The following is a 14,125-nucleotide window of genomic DNA, read 5'->3' as shown; positions in this document are numbered from 1 at the left end:
ATCATAAAAATAATAGAAATAATTTCATATATTTATATTGGCACTAGTGGATGAGCCAAAAGAAAAACACGTGGAATGTGCGAATGTCAAACCGGTGACTGTGAGTCTGCTACAGAGTGGTTTCTGGTTTGCTAGTTCTAGTTTTCTTGAACTAGAATTATTCGTTCTTCGTTGCGCATGTAAACATAGGCTAACTCCACTTTTACGGAGAAATTTATTTGGTTTTTCAATGGCTACATGTGATACAGTTAATTTAGGAACGGTACCTCGTAGTGAAAAAAAGAAAAGATATATTATTTGCAACCAACAAGACGTTTCGGAAATATGGAATGGACTAGTGCTGTGTGCTTCGAAAGTCAGGGATGAAGTTTTTGCGCTTGAAGGTAAATTTTGTATTAAAAATTTGTTTAATGTTAACAATTATCATTAGTTTTTGTATCCCATCAGAACCAATCAAGACAACTGATCAGCTATTAGGTGAAGAACTACATTGCCGAACCTGCCTCATCAGTTTTACAGGAAATGATGACTATAGACTGCATTATAGGGATGATTTACACCGTTATAATCTAAAATTAAAGTTGAATGGAAAACCACCCATTAGCCAAGATGAATTCTGTGAAATTGAAGATGGAATATCCAGTATATCAGGTTCAGATAGTGAAGAAGATTCATCTGAGGGAACACTCAAAGCATCTGTGGGAAGCCCTAAAATTTATTTTCAAAATCAAGCAGGACAAAAAATGGCTGTATACCGTTGTTTGTTGCATTCAAAAAAGGTATGAATTGAAATTTAATTATATTTTCCTTGTGGCCTTCCCATATTTGTTGTAATATTTGTTTTATTTTTATTTCAGAAACCACCTAGTAGTGACACAGAATTACTCCAGCTTATTCAGTCATTGCCAAACCAAAACATGTGGGCTATAATTATGTTAGGAGGTGGTCATTTTGCTGCAGCAATTTACCAAGGTAAATTTAAACCACATCCAATCAGTAAATCAGTTAGGCCTAATTGTTATTTGAATGTGAAATTATAATTATTAGGAGCTGATTTGATTCACCACAAGACTTTTCATTCATACACTGTCAGAGCTAAGCAAGGTGGCGGTCAGTCTAGTAGGGATAACAAATCTGGAGGTGGCTCCCATCCAAAATCAGCAGGTGCCTCTCTTCGACGCTACAACGAAGCAGCCTTTGCAGAGGTACTACAACTTTTTAGGGTCATGTAAACATCGATCTTTGAATGATTATTTTCTATGATTTTCTTTCTAGCATGTTCAATCTTTGTTTATATCCTGGTGCGATGTACTGAAAAAATGCCACTTTATTTTGTATCGGGCAGCAAGTTCGAACCAGACAATTATGTTTGGAGGGAAAAATCCATTTTTTGACCGAAGTGATCCACGATTAAGATCAATTCCTTTCCCTACAAGACGAGCTACTCTAAACGAAGTTCAAAGAGTTTGGTTGCATTTGGCAACGGTTGAACTAGTTGGTAAGTACAGATGTTTTTTCGAGTCTATTAATTTATAATGGTACCTCTAATCGTAAGAGTTTATTTGGTATTTAAAGATGAAGAAGTAGCTGTAGAAGATTTAACAAAGGTGATTTCAGCAACACAGAATTTGCAGCTTGGCGAAGAAACAAGTGATGATGAACTAAAGGTCTTGGAACTTCAACGCGCAAAAAGAATGAAGAAAAAAATTGTGGCAAAAATCAATAGCAATATCGCTGTTCAACCTGTTGAAATAAGTAATTTTGTATTTTGTTGTTAGTGATTTAAATAATTTTATTATTTTTAAAATTCATAGTTATTGATGACAAGGATCTTTTCCCTGGTGAAAAAGATATAATTGAGAACATTTTTCTTGCTATCAAGCGAGGAAATGCTGATTTATTTGACAAGGAGATTGACAAATTGTCAGAGATTTTGGATTCGTATCGTGAAGAGTACCATCTGGATATGACAGATGTTTTGAATCAGAGGCTCGGCGACGATTGTGAAACTTTGCTTCAGCGATCAGCGATGGTCAACAAGCGGGCTACTTTTGTTTGGTATTGTGAACAATAAACATTTGTCTTTGTGTGTTTTCAATTAACCTTTGGATTCTCATTTCAGGAAATTGATGGAGCTGGGATGTGACCCTTCTTTGAGCGATGCTTCCGGAAGAGTTCCTTATATGGTAGCATCAGATAAAGAAACGCGAGCAACGTTTCGCCGGTTTATGGGTGCTTATCCCGATCGATTTGATTTTATCAAAGCAGCGATTCCCTCACCTTTGACAGATGAAATAGAGAAACAAAAAGCAGATAAACTGGCCGAAAAGCGTAAAGTTCAGAAGCAGGTTAAAAAAGAGAAAAAGTCTATCGAGAAAGCTAAAATGGAAGAAGAAAAACGAGTACAGGAGGAATTGCGTAAAGTTGAAGAAGAGAAACGCAAAATTGAAGAAGACAAAGCTCGTTTTGTAGCGCTATCTGATAGAGAAAAGGTATGATTTTTAAAAATTAAACCGAACTAAAAAATTTATATTTTCCCCTTTTTCAGAGAGCTTTGGCTGCTGAACGACGATTATTAGCGAATGCATCAGTTACTGGATTGGCAACTCCAGTTTTGGTTCGTTGCTTCCTTTGTGGTTTGGATATCAGCGGCAAAGTTCCATTTGAATACAACAACAACAAATTTTGCTCACCTCCGTGTTTGCAAAAGCACCGTAAACTAAATGTCAAATAAATTTGATTAAGTTTGTACTTCGAGGAGATTACAAAAAGATTTTTGGCGTTTTTTTTTTTTCATCAAATTTTTCTTATATTTCGGTTCTTATTTCTGTTCTCTTTTCGTAAAAATAGCAAATTACTTTGCTAAGAAGAAATTGCGCATCAAGTCGGCCACTCCGCCACTCTGCCAAGGGCCCAAGGCAATGCGCACCAAAACCAAATTGTGTGATTTAGCAATGCTACATGTTTGAATGAGTAGCATGGCCTACTATAGTCACGGCCCATCATCGTACGCTTCTGTGTGGGACCAATTTTGGGTTCCCTGCCCCTTCCCTGTTGCCATAGTACATAGCCAGAGGGTCGTAAGTATCGGTTTTTGTTCCACATTTCCGCAGATTCTGTGTCTGGCTTGCATAGTGCTATGGTCAGAGTCGACTGAAAGTAAGCGATTGGTAGGCTAGTGGTTAAAGTGGTAGATTCTCACTAGGGTGGTATTAGGTTCAAATCTATGCAAGTCATAATCAATTTTTCATAATTTTTCCTTGTTTTTTCTTTATTTTTAAAGCGAATTAGATGGAATGCCCTATTTTCAACAAAATCTGAATTTGCTTTTTTTTCTAAGTCCTTGCCAAAGAAAACAAATTCAGATTTTGTTTTCAAAAATGTGAAAAACTCGCATTTTTTACACAATCTAGGCATTCCATCTAATTCGCTTTAAAAATATAGAAAAAACAAGGAAAAATTATGAAAAATTGATAATGACTTGCATAGATTTGAGCCCATCGCCTCTCATGTGGGAATCCTCCGCTATACCCACTAGACTGTCCTTCAATTGCATTTAATCGACTCTGACCATGGCTGGATGCAAGCCAGACACACAGGCATGGCGACTTAAGCCAAAAAATCCCAAAGGGTGGAAAGAATCTGCGGAAATGTGGAACAAAAACCGATACTTACGACCCTCTGGCTATGTACTATGGCAACAGGAAAGGGGCAGGGAACCTAAAATTGGTCCCACACAGAAGCGTACGATGATGGGCCGTGACTATAGTAGGCCATGATGAGTAGTCAACATTTCGAAATTAGCCGAAAATGGCTAGTGAACTTTGTCAAAATTCAGAGGCCATTACTGTACATTCTACTTTTAAAATCAAACCCAGTGCAAAATATACATTGTGTGATGGTGTTGTTACTATTTTATCGTTGTTGCTTTATGTTGCAGACATCGTCACAGGTAGAGAAACATTTGCATTTTCTGTTACGTTAGACACTTTGTTGGATCATGTTTCATTTTTCTAAATCTAGATATTATCTTGGGTGTTAAATATCTGAATGCTGGATATTTTGAATGGGGAATTTTAACATTAGTGTTATCTATTGTACCATCTATTTTAATACAATGTATTAGTCTGCGATGGTATAAGGTTGATCAAACTGCTGTCACTTTACCAATGGCTCTTTCTCATTTCTCACTGCTTGGAATTGTTTATCGGTAAGTTTATTTAACTTAATTCATCTTACCTATTGCATTAGCTAAATATTCTTTTAATTTACAGATATGCTGACATTCTAAATTTGTTAAAATCTCAACAACGTGCAGAATCCCATACCAACAATCAGACTTTGCAACTGTTGTGTCACTACCAAAGTGATGTTTGCTTGCTAAGGTTATTTGAATCTTTTTTGGAGTCAGCTCCCCAACTCCTACTTCAGTTATATGTAATGCATGAGCTTGATTCATGGCATCCTTGGACTGGTTAGACACCTATAAAATTTATTAGGTCTTTTGTGAATTAGCTTACCTAACTGAAAATTTATTTCACAAGGTATCTCTGCATTGGGTTCTTTATTCTCACTTGCTTGGGGTATAGCGTCATATGCCCGAACCATGCGAAATTCAAGGGAAGATAAAGCACGCATCACATGGATAGGTTTGGCTTTGCAAGCTGCATGGCGAACAGGCACAATGGTTTCACGGATTATGGCCTTGCTTGTATGTGCTTCTGTTATTCACTTATGGTTCTTGCTTGCCATTACTATTCATTGGGTTGGAATGACGCTTTGGACAATCAAGCAAAAAACTGATTTATGTTCAACAGCTTGGGAAGAAAGAATTTATAATGCTGTAGTTGGTGTTATTTATTGTTTTTGTTTCTTCAATGTTAAGGTAAGGTACACAAATGGAAAAAAAAAAATAATAAAACCAATCAAATTTCTTTTGTCTAACTGGATATTTGTTTTAGGAAGGACAATCACGCCAGAGAGCCATAGTGTTTTACACAGTGACGGCCACGGAAAACGCAGCATGCGTTGCTATCTTTCTTCGATTTTCCCAAGAGCATACGGATCGTCTCTGGTTTAATACAGTCGCTCCCACTTTGATTGTCGTTGGCTTCTTGTTAGGTACGAAATTTTCTATTATTAAAAAAATAATAATTAATTAATCATTTATCTGTTGATCAAATTTATTTCATAAGGTCATACCAGTCAACTAGTATATTACCGTTGGTTTCATCCTTCCGGTCCTATTAAATTTCAGTCCTCGTCAGTTGCTTCTCGCATAGAAGAGGTTGGTCACTATTAATCACTATTAATATTTTCAAATCTCATGTCATCAATAATTTTTATTAAATTGATCAGAATACTCGACAAGAAAGAGATACCCACGAAGAACAACCCGCCCTTAGTGTCAGCCCTGTTTTCACAATAAGAACGCTCAAGCATATGAATCGCAAATTCTCAGGTGTCAGGTGAGCTAAAACTACGTCAAAACATATTTTTATGGACTAGTTTATTAAACGTGTTTTCTTTTTCAATTAACAGTTTGGCTTCGGCTGTTATAGAACCTGTAGCAGTGGCTACGGCTAAAATAGAATCCGAAATACCGCTTGAGAATAACAATCCATCTCAATGCAATCAGCCGTGCACAGAGAAAATAGAAATACACGAATTGCAGGATCCATTGACCATGGAACCTGCTGGTCGTCGAACAGGAAAATCTATTTCCGATTCGCGACTGCTGGAAGTCACTTCTCTTGCAGATGAAGCTCCAATGCTGAAGACTAAATCAGAAGGACATCTTCAAGTTTGGAATTGGTCGTGCTCTAATAAAGCTATGCCAACGCAGTCATTTCTTTTCGTAAATGAGATCGATTCAAAAAGCGAAGCTTCGAACACCTCAGTTCACGATTATGAAAACATGGTTATTCTTAATGTTAACCGCACTGATTGGGGCATCCGTCATTGGAAAAGTTATTCGGACATTGAAACAAGCTTTCACGATAACAGCGTTTGCAAGGTATTCTTTTACAAGTTATTTCATTATCTAATTAAATGATAACTAAAAATTTCGTTACGACCCACTAGGAAAGAGATCCACTGGAATCATCCATAACTTCAACGTCGTCGAATGATTCAAGTCGCTTCTTGCCTTCCGGTAAATTAAGTATAGAAGACGCTATTGCGCAATTAAAAGCTCTAGCTGTTCATGGCCACAATGTCTACCAGCAACCGGATTTGAATGCATCCAAGCTTTATGATTTCATATGGAACAATGAAAATGTCAGCACGATTGCTGGACCGATTCGAGTTTGTCCTACTTTGGGTCATAATCTAAGCATCATTACTGAAGTTAGCGAAAGTAATTCAACGTCGTCCACTAGATCTAAAAGTTCCCTTGTCCAAACGGTCGATACTATTATGGACAAAAGTGCATGCGATGCATCACTCGAGGACCAACACCTCACATACGTTGAGATAAGTTTTCTTTCAAAGCTTTCTGAATCTTCAGTGGAATCCGACATCTCTGTTGAACTTACACCCGATGGATCACAAAGCAAACGCCCAGCACGGCGACAGTTTTCAATCATTCGCGATAAATTTGAAGCGAAACAGTCAAGTGCTGAAAAGCACGAAATCAAGTTAAACGAAGTCGAAAAGGAAAATATTCCTACAGTATCTTATTCTTTTTCAAATCAGTTAGAAGATTCAGCAAGTCCCGTCCATAAGTCCGTCCAGTCTCGAAAAAAACAATCAACATTATCTCCTGAATCTCGCATTTTCTCACAATCAGCGTTAAAGCGCTAATTTCGCAACAAAGAAACTTCGCAAAAAGAAATTCTTGTTGCCCGATCCGATGCTGCTGTAATCATAGAAATATATGTATATTTTTTTTATCGAGCTTTTACTCCGTGCATGTGAACTTAAGTCTGGCCCTAACCTAAAACTCATTTTAAACTTCCTTGAAATGATGACTGAAATATGTTTGTTATATTAATTTAATCCAATTGAAAGAATGGATTGATGTTTTAAACCTAAACCGTTTAATTATTTGAATACATTCCTTCCCTTTTACCTCTTGCCGAACGACTTTCCATGATGGATTTCTATAAAGCGCCATGAAGAGCCGTGGTAAGATACGAAATCCAAGCCGTAGACCAATCGTGGAAGCTTTCATAATCCTACCATGTCAGACCCACAACTCGATGGAACAGTGCTGGAAAATGTGATACGGATACCAACGGATGCAGAGTGGGAAGAAGCTAAACAAATCACATGTCCCGGCCCTCACAAATACTTTTTAGACGTAAACATCAACAGTTACGTTGTACCCATGCTCATTGATTCAGGATCGGAATGTACCTTCATAAACCAAAACACCTGGTGTCTCGTCGGAAAGCCCAAATTGTGCAGCCCGTTGTACGAATCACTGGTCCCTGGAGGCGGCGGAATAAAATTGCAAGGTGAATTTTTCGCAAAAATTGAACACCAGGGGAGGACACACAATTTACCTGTACTTGTTGTGGAAAGCATGACTAGCTGCAATGTCATGGGACTGACTTGGCTTTCTCATCTCAAAATAAACTGGAACGCAATCTTTCACGAAAAGTGCATACCCAACAAGAATTGCTTCTATCCTGCTGCTGAAGATCTGGAAATGGCTATAGCGAAACCAAGTGTCGAAATAGTAATGAACGGAATACCTGTGAAAATCACGATCGATACGGGTGCCACAAACACGATCATTGATTTGCCTATGTGGGAAAAGATCGGATGCCCAACACTCATCGAAAAGCCGGTCATCCAGACAGTATCCGATTTCAACGGTAAGCAGATTGAAATAAGGGGAGAGGCAATGATTCGTGTCTGTTACCAAGGGCAAATGGCCATTTTACCTGCGCTGGTGGCCAATGCATCTTTGCTACCGGTCATTGGAACAAACTGGTCCACAGTGATCAAATTCAACTTCAATGCAATCTTTGCCAATATTCCCAGGCAAAATAGACAAGAACCACCATCGCGGAACTCAATGAATCACTTGTCTTCTAAATCTGTGTTGAACGAACCTGCTGTCCAGAACAAGATTGAGCAACCTGACGTCAGCGCGACAATTGATGAATTCACCCCGCGTCAAAGTGCAGCTGTAATCGTGCAAAATGCGAAAAGTTTAGTTGCTACGTTTTGGAAGATGGCTATCACTCGCTTTAGCTTAAGTCGTGTATTTTCAAAATACCTAAAATACTCTGCCGAATAAGTTCATTTTCTACCCGTCATGCTATCATTTTTAAATGCATTATTCCACGTCCGATGATAATAAAATACAGTGTCTTGATTAAGATAACGAGAAATCGAACAGTGTTGTGTCTTTCATTTTTCATTCCCACCTATCCGCTTTGACGTATGGTCTATGGTGGCTTTCTCACCGAAAATCACTTTTTTTTCTAAATAAAAAAATTCAAGTGGAAACTTACGAAGCCAGTTCAATTGCTAAACCAAGTCTCAATAAAACACAAAGGAAAAAAAGCAATATAATTTCAAACAACCGATTAATAAGACCTCGATAGTTAATGTAAAATTCCACACACCCGTCGAAGCGAAAAAGCGCTACTAGCATTTTGATATCACGGAGCAGACGACGTTTTTATTCAACACATATTTGATGTACGCGCGACTGCATAGTTCGTGATTGATGGGTTTTCTTTTGAAATAAATATAAATATTTTGAATTAAAATGGCGCAAGATGAGCAGAGTAGAGAGACGAAGAAAAAGGTTTCCACTAAGGAAAAGGATAGAACCAAGTCAAAGGAAAAAGCACCATCCAAGGTAAGTTTTGATCTATAGTGCATCTATAGTGCATAAATGAAGAAAACCTATATTTTTGTTCTTTTTTCAGGTTATCATACGACGCCTGCCACCAACAATGACAGAAGAAGTCTTTCTTGAACAGATCTCACCATTACCTGACAATGATTTCTTCTACTTTGTAAAAGGCGAACAGCAGTTTGGAGTTCCAACATTTAGTCGGGCATACATAAATTTCCTGAACCTTGAAGAAATATTCACCTTCCAGGATAAATTTGATGGTTATGTTTTTCTTGATCAGAAGGGCACTGAATACCCAGCAGTAGTTGAATTTGCTCCTTATCAGAGAATTCCTCGTCACCAAGAACCAGGAGCTAAAGAAGACAAGTGCAACACTATTGACAATGACCCTCACTACTTGGAGTTTTTAAAGAAGCTAGAACAGCCAGATGAAATCGTCTTGCAGAGCGCCGAAACATACTTGGAACAGCTTGAACTCAGAGAACGTGAAATTAAAGGTATTTTTTTAAATTTTTGTTTACTGTTTAAAACATTGAATCAAAATTATTGTTGTTGTAGCAAATGGACATGCCAAAGTTACTACACCGTTAGTTGAATTTATACATCAGAGACGCCTTGACAGGGAAAAGTTCCGCGAGGAGAAAAAAGACGAAAGAAGACGGAAAGAATTTGATAAAAAGAAGCAACGAGAGCTTGAGCGTTTAAGTAAAAAACGAGATGGCAAGAAGGAAGACAAGAAGCAAGACAAACCAAGTCAAAAAGGAAAGAAAGAGGACGATCGACCGCACAATCAAGTCAAAGTAAAACTTATATCTTAGCTTCAATTTGATATGCGATATAACATAATGTATATGATTAGGTTTTGAGAAACACCGAGCGCGAAACTCTTGAGAAAGCTGAAGCGAGTGCAAAGAAAGTGGCTAAAGAAGGATCACGCCCTAAACTGGATAAGCCGAAAGAAAAATTAGACAAACCGAAAGATCGAATAGTTAGAGAAAAATCCAAGCCCAAAATGGAAAAGAAAGCAGTTGCTGAATCATCGGTTGATTCAAATAAGCCTGACGTCAAGCAAGAAACGCAACAGCTACCAAAGAAAACAATTCCGAAAGAGGAGGTTACGTCCAGTAACGAAAATCCAGGATCTGGAGCAACGTCCCCGAAACCAGAAGAAGAAAAGGGGTCGTCGAGGAAAAAACACGATAATGATTCTGCTGACAAAGAAAGAAAGATTCGAAATAAAGATAGACCAGCAATTCAGATTTATCGACCTGGTGCTAAACGCGTGACAGTCCCAAAATCGGTAAGTCAAATTTCATAATGTGCCGATCAAACTAGAATTTATTAAGCGCACAATCCATAAGGATGATTCGAGTATGACTGTTGCATCAACTATAGAAGGAATGAAACGAGAAGTAAAGACACGGACCTTTTCGCGAAGTGCGAGAGAGTGATCTTGTTCGAAAGTTTCAAAGTGAAGAGAAAATTGACACGCATCGGCGCCACAAAATTGTTATTGCTCAGTTTTGTCATTTCTTCCCGAATCCTGTCGTCCCTTTTACAAGATTTTTTTACTGTTCAAGTCGCCGCCTGTGGATTTGTATAAGAAGATAAGTTTCCGGGCTAATCCTTTTCCAATAAACCATCAATACAAGATTTTGTATTTCATAAATGTACCTTAGTAGCCTAAGCATGTATTACAAAATTTGGGGAAATTAAATGACAATACCGCACTCGATTTTCCAGAGAGAGATATTAAAAAACTTCTTGTGTTATTCCTGAATCGTTGCCGGCTGCTGCACAGTAGATTGGCGATTGCGTCTCATGTGCTTGCCAATTTGCCATGCAGCATGCACTCATGTCCATGTGCGCTGTGCCGCTGTGTTCTATTACTTCTATTCAATGAATCATCAATTTCATTCATGTCTTTCACTCTGCCCCTGGGCATTCTTCTATGATTAATGATCTGTTGAATCTACTCTAGAGAATTGGAAATTTGGAACAGAATCTGATAAAAAAAAAAATAACAATGTCACATATTAGAGCTACTGGCATAACCATATAATAATCACTTCTCAAATAATTCGTCTGCTTGTTGATTGGAAGCTTGTTGAGTCTTTAAACTTGTTTCTGAGTTTGTATGAATTTTTTAAAACAACCTATCATCGATAATGTTGATCTGAAGAAACGATAAACTTAAGACATTCATAAAAAATGCAATCACCATCGGGAGTGTTGGTTGACTTACGAAACTTTTTGAATGGGCTATCGGGATCTCCGTCTACCGCCAAGAACAAAACGGAAGTAGACAGTACTGAAGTGGTTAAGACAGCTACCAACTTGTTAAAAAACTTTCCTGCAGCTCGAGAAGCTGTTCTGTTCTATTTCTGTCAAGTTATTGATGACTCAATTAAGTTGCATCTTACTCAAGCTCAAGCTCAAAACGATAACCCAGCAGCCAAAAAGAGATTGGCGGAAAAAGAAGATGCAGTGGCATTGATACATGAGGCTCTATCATCTCTCATCAAGTGGAATCCAAAAGGATGGGCTCCCATTATATCAACCTGGTCATTAAGACTGCTTGGCCAAATGTCATCATATCATGCACCACACCTACAGCTTGGCCGAGCAGACAGGGGTTTGAATGATACCTTGCAGGTAATGAGTAACTTTAATTAAGTCAATGTTCCTCAATACTAATTAAATTAATATTTCAAGGTTTGGTTGGCTTGTCCTGCCACCAGGATGCTAATTGATCTGACGACTCAATCTTTGGAAGATCTTAATCAATCTGAGACTGGTGCATGCATCAATGCACTATTGGAGACAAGTGTGGAACACAGTCCTCATTTTGATTGGGTAGTGGCTCACATTGGTGGATGCTTTCCTCATACTGTAGTTACAAGGATCCTTGCCTGTGGCCTCCAAGACTTCATACTTTATGGCACAGAGTCAGGAAACATTTCTCCAAAGCTCAATTCAGTTGTTGGAATATTGGCTCATCTTTCCTTCTCCCATGCAACCAACATCCAAAAAGCTGTTTTGGACCTCTTCCTGACAAGCTGTACTGATATGACTGAACAACACACAGCGGTCGTACCGTATCTGCTTCAACTCTCCTCATTATCACAGGACCTTCTGGACATCATAGTGGAGCAAGGTGTCAAGGCCATAAATCCAGAAACTATCCCTTCTTTCACGCAACAAGCAACTGTTTGGACTAGCAAATATTTTAGTGGACGGGAGGCTTTGATCAATCTAATGGTCCAGCAAGTTGTTCGTTGCCGACAGGGCGGTTTGGCTATAGTTAACGTCCTTCTTCAATACGGAGCTCGCCATCAAGCAAGTTTTCCACGAGAAGTTGCCTCCGAATTTCTGGAAATGCTATTGAATGAAGCAGCACAACTCGTCCAGGCTTCCGGTCGTGTCATGCCGTCAGACGTTCCATTTCTTCAGAGTCTGCAGCCCCACGTCAGTAATCTGTGCCAAATGTTGTTGACACACGACACCTGGCAACAAGGAAGCGTCTTGAGACTCTTGACATTGATGGCTCTCCTCCAAGGCCCTGCCGTTTCCAACCACGTTATCACTTTACTTTTACAGAAGAAAGATCCCCTGAAAATTGTCTCGCTCATCCGTTGCTATCTGAAATCTGTTCAAGGTTTACACAGTCAAGTAGTTAATACTGCTATTCACGAAGCGTTAACTTTTCAAGGGCGCAACTTGGAGAATGCCCTTTTGAATGTGCTTCAATTGGTAAAGTTGGAACAGGTTGCAGAGGTAGGAGCCCAAGTAAAATGTAAATTCCAGTCGGCACTCAACGCCAATTTGGAATTCTTTCCCGGACTCTTCTTCCAAGATGGTCAAATTCCACATTTAGCTGTTCGACTTTTAAACAGCATCCGGCTTCCTGACGTGATTCATCCGCGACTCGTGGCTAAGCTATCCTATAGCAGCGTCCCGCACTTTTTCACAGTATTGTCCATGCGCGGAGAAGGCAACAAAAAGGAAGCGCAAAAGATCCTAGCAACATTATCCAGTTATCCGAATGGCCAGGCCCTCATCTTGCGGCTTCTAATGCAGGGTGTCTTCAGTGAAGAATGGAAATCGTTGTTTGGTGCCGAGACTCAACCGCAGAAAAACCAGAAAGTATCATCTTCCTCCTCGCTTTTGATGCAAAACAGGAATTTTTGTTCCAGCGTGACTTTGCCTCAACGACATTCGTCCGTCTTTCACGCTGGTATAATCGGAAACGGCATCCGCAACCGCCATCTGGCCAACGTCAAGGCAGAAAACTCCAAGGATTGCAACGCCGAAGAAGTGCGATCTCACACCAACCTCTTGCTCGACACTTTAAGTCAATGTTGCTCTTTTAATCCTGGAGGAATGACCCAACTCTCTTTGCTGCTTGTGGAAATCGTCTCGCCTGATGTCATGTTTAATGGATTAATCTGGCCGGAGGAGGAGTACACTAAAGTATGTATTTCAAGTTGATTGATTATTTTCTCTTCATTGACCCAATTTTATTTGTCAGGTGACGGTAGAGAGAGATCTTCACGTTCGTCGCTTTGTGCAGGACAACGTCGTCGTTTGGGACCTTTTAAACTTACTAGCGCAAAACCGCCCGGCTTTATGTTATTGCTCTGTACTGCTGCGTGCTTTGTTGGCCACTTTGCTTTCCCATTGGGCCAACTGCCAGGAAAAACAGGCAAAAGACAGTCGCGATTCATTGGAGATGACTTGCAAGCTGATTGAGCTGATGGCAACCGGACAGCTCTTACCTCCTCCTCTTTCCTATTTGTCAGAGATTATCTGCCACGTTTCACCGCACGAAGTCCATGTCATGCTGAAAGACGTCTGGGCTTTTATGAGGGATAATGTACCGACACCCGCTCTTTTCGGAGCCAATGAACGGCCCAGTCCAGGCTTATGGCGTGACCTGTCAGACTTCAAAATGGATCCGCGCTATACGGAGCGACTCCGCCTCATCATGCTTGCTAACATAGCTTCGGTTGGCCATCTTTACCCTCGTTTTCTCGCTCCCGATCAAGACTAAGTAACAGTGTTTTAAGAGAGACTCCAAATTGAAATACAAGAAGGATATTTTTCAAATTGAAACATATCGTTCTATTGATTGTTTCTATTTATAAATTTGTCAGCCCGACTAATGGCGCTATTGAGTCTAGTCACCAAATGAAAACACCAGTGTGAGGTGATGATTCCAGTAAAATGCTATCAACCGCTTTTTACACTCTCAATGAATATTTGTCGGGTCAACCAAGTATTTGATTACTAATCCATAAACAA

The 14,125-nt window shown here is 39.3% G+C and overlaps 4 protein-coding genes across 5 annotated transcripts; all 4 read left to right on the top strand.

Annotated features, from left to right (window-relative positions):
• The first annotated feature begins 83 nt into the window (after nt 1-83).
• On the top strand, nt 84-2,806 carry LOC124341122 (ankyrin repeat and zinc finger domain-containing protein 1-like). Its single transcript, XM_046794066.1, has 9 exons — nt 84-383; nt 448-779; nt 858-972; nt 1,048-1,205; nt 1,276-1,498; nt 1,576-1,755; nt 1,815-2,058; nt 2,123-2,492; nt 2,549-2,806. Exons 1-9 carry the CDS (start codon nt 230-232, stop codon nt 2,732-2,734), a joined length of 1,962 nt encoding a protein of 653 aa, XP_046650022.1. The 5' UTR covers nt 84-229; the 3' UTR covers nt 2,735-2,806.
• A 38-nt stretch (nt 2,807-2,844) lies between these two features.
• On the top strand, nt 2,845-7,071 carry LOC124340970. The gene is made up of 10 exons (XM_046793830.1): nt 2,845-2,969; nt 3,779-3,952; nt 4,024-4,210; nt 4,275-4,474; nt 4,545-4,885; nt 4,962-5,121; nt 5,196-5,287; nt 5,359-5,468; nt 5,542-6,016; nt 6,085-7,071. Exons 2-10 carry the CDS (start codon nt 3,811-3,813, stop codon nt 6,802-6,804), a joined length of 2,427 nt encoding a protein of 808 aa, XP_046649786.1. The 5' UTR covers nt 2,845-2,969; nt 3,779-3,810; the 3' UTR covers nt 6,805-7,071.
• A 1,539-nt stretch (nt 7,072-8,610) lies between these two features.
• Nucleotides 8,611-10,556, top strand: LOC124341668 (regulator of nonsense transcripts 3B-like). 2 transcript variants are annotated; one of them, XM_046794610.1, is made up of 5 exons: nt 8,611-8,821; nt 8,892-9,318; nt 9,380-9,621; nt 9,681-10,121; nt 10,217-10,556. In XM_046794610.1, exons 1-5 carry the CDS (start codon nt 8,729-8,731, stop codon nt 10,223-10,225), a joined length of 1,212 nt encoding a protein of 403 aa, XP_046650566.1. In that variant the 5' UTR covers nt 8,611-8,728; the 3' UTR covers nt 10,226-10,556. The 2 variants fall into 2 exon arrangements, with proteins under 2 accessions (XP_046650566.1, XP_046650559.1); XM_046794603.1 differs by having other exon boundaries at nt 10,183-10,556.
• A 268-nt stretch (nt 10,557-10,824) lies between these two features.
• Nucleotides 10,825-13,930, top strand: LOC124340906 (integrator complex subunit 5-like). The gene is made up of 3 exons (XM_046793697.1): nt 10,825-11,476; nt 11,537-13,294; nt 13,353-13,930. Exons 1-3 carry the CDS (start codon nt 11,033-11,035, stop codon nt 13,872-13,874), a joined length of 2,724 nt encoding a protein of 907 aa, XP_046649653.1. The 5' UTR covers nt 10,825-11,032; the 3' UTR covers nt 13,875-13,930.
• Nucleotides 13,931-14,125: the final 195 nt, after the last annotated feature.

The sequence above is a fragment of the Daphnia pulicaria genome, chromosome 1 (genome assembly GCF_021234035.1).
Source record: "Daphnia pulicaria isolate SC F1-1A chromosome 1, SC_F0-13Bv2, whole genome shotgun sequence".
In the NCBI taxonomy this organism is placed as follows: Eukaryota; Metazoa; Arthropoda; class Branchiopoda; order Diplostraca; family Daphniidae; genus Daphnia; species Daphnia pulicaria.
Note: the sequence above shows the minus strand (reverse complement) of the source record. Positions and strands in the feature narration are given on the sequence as shown.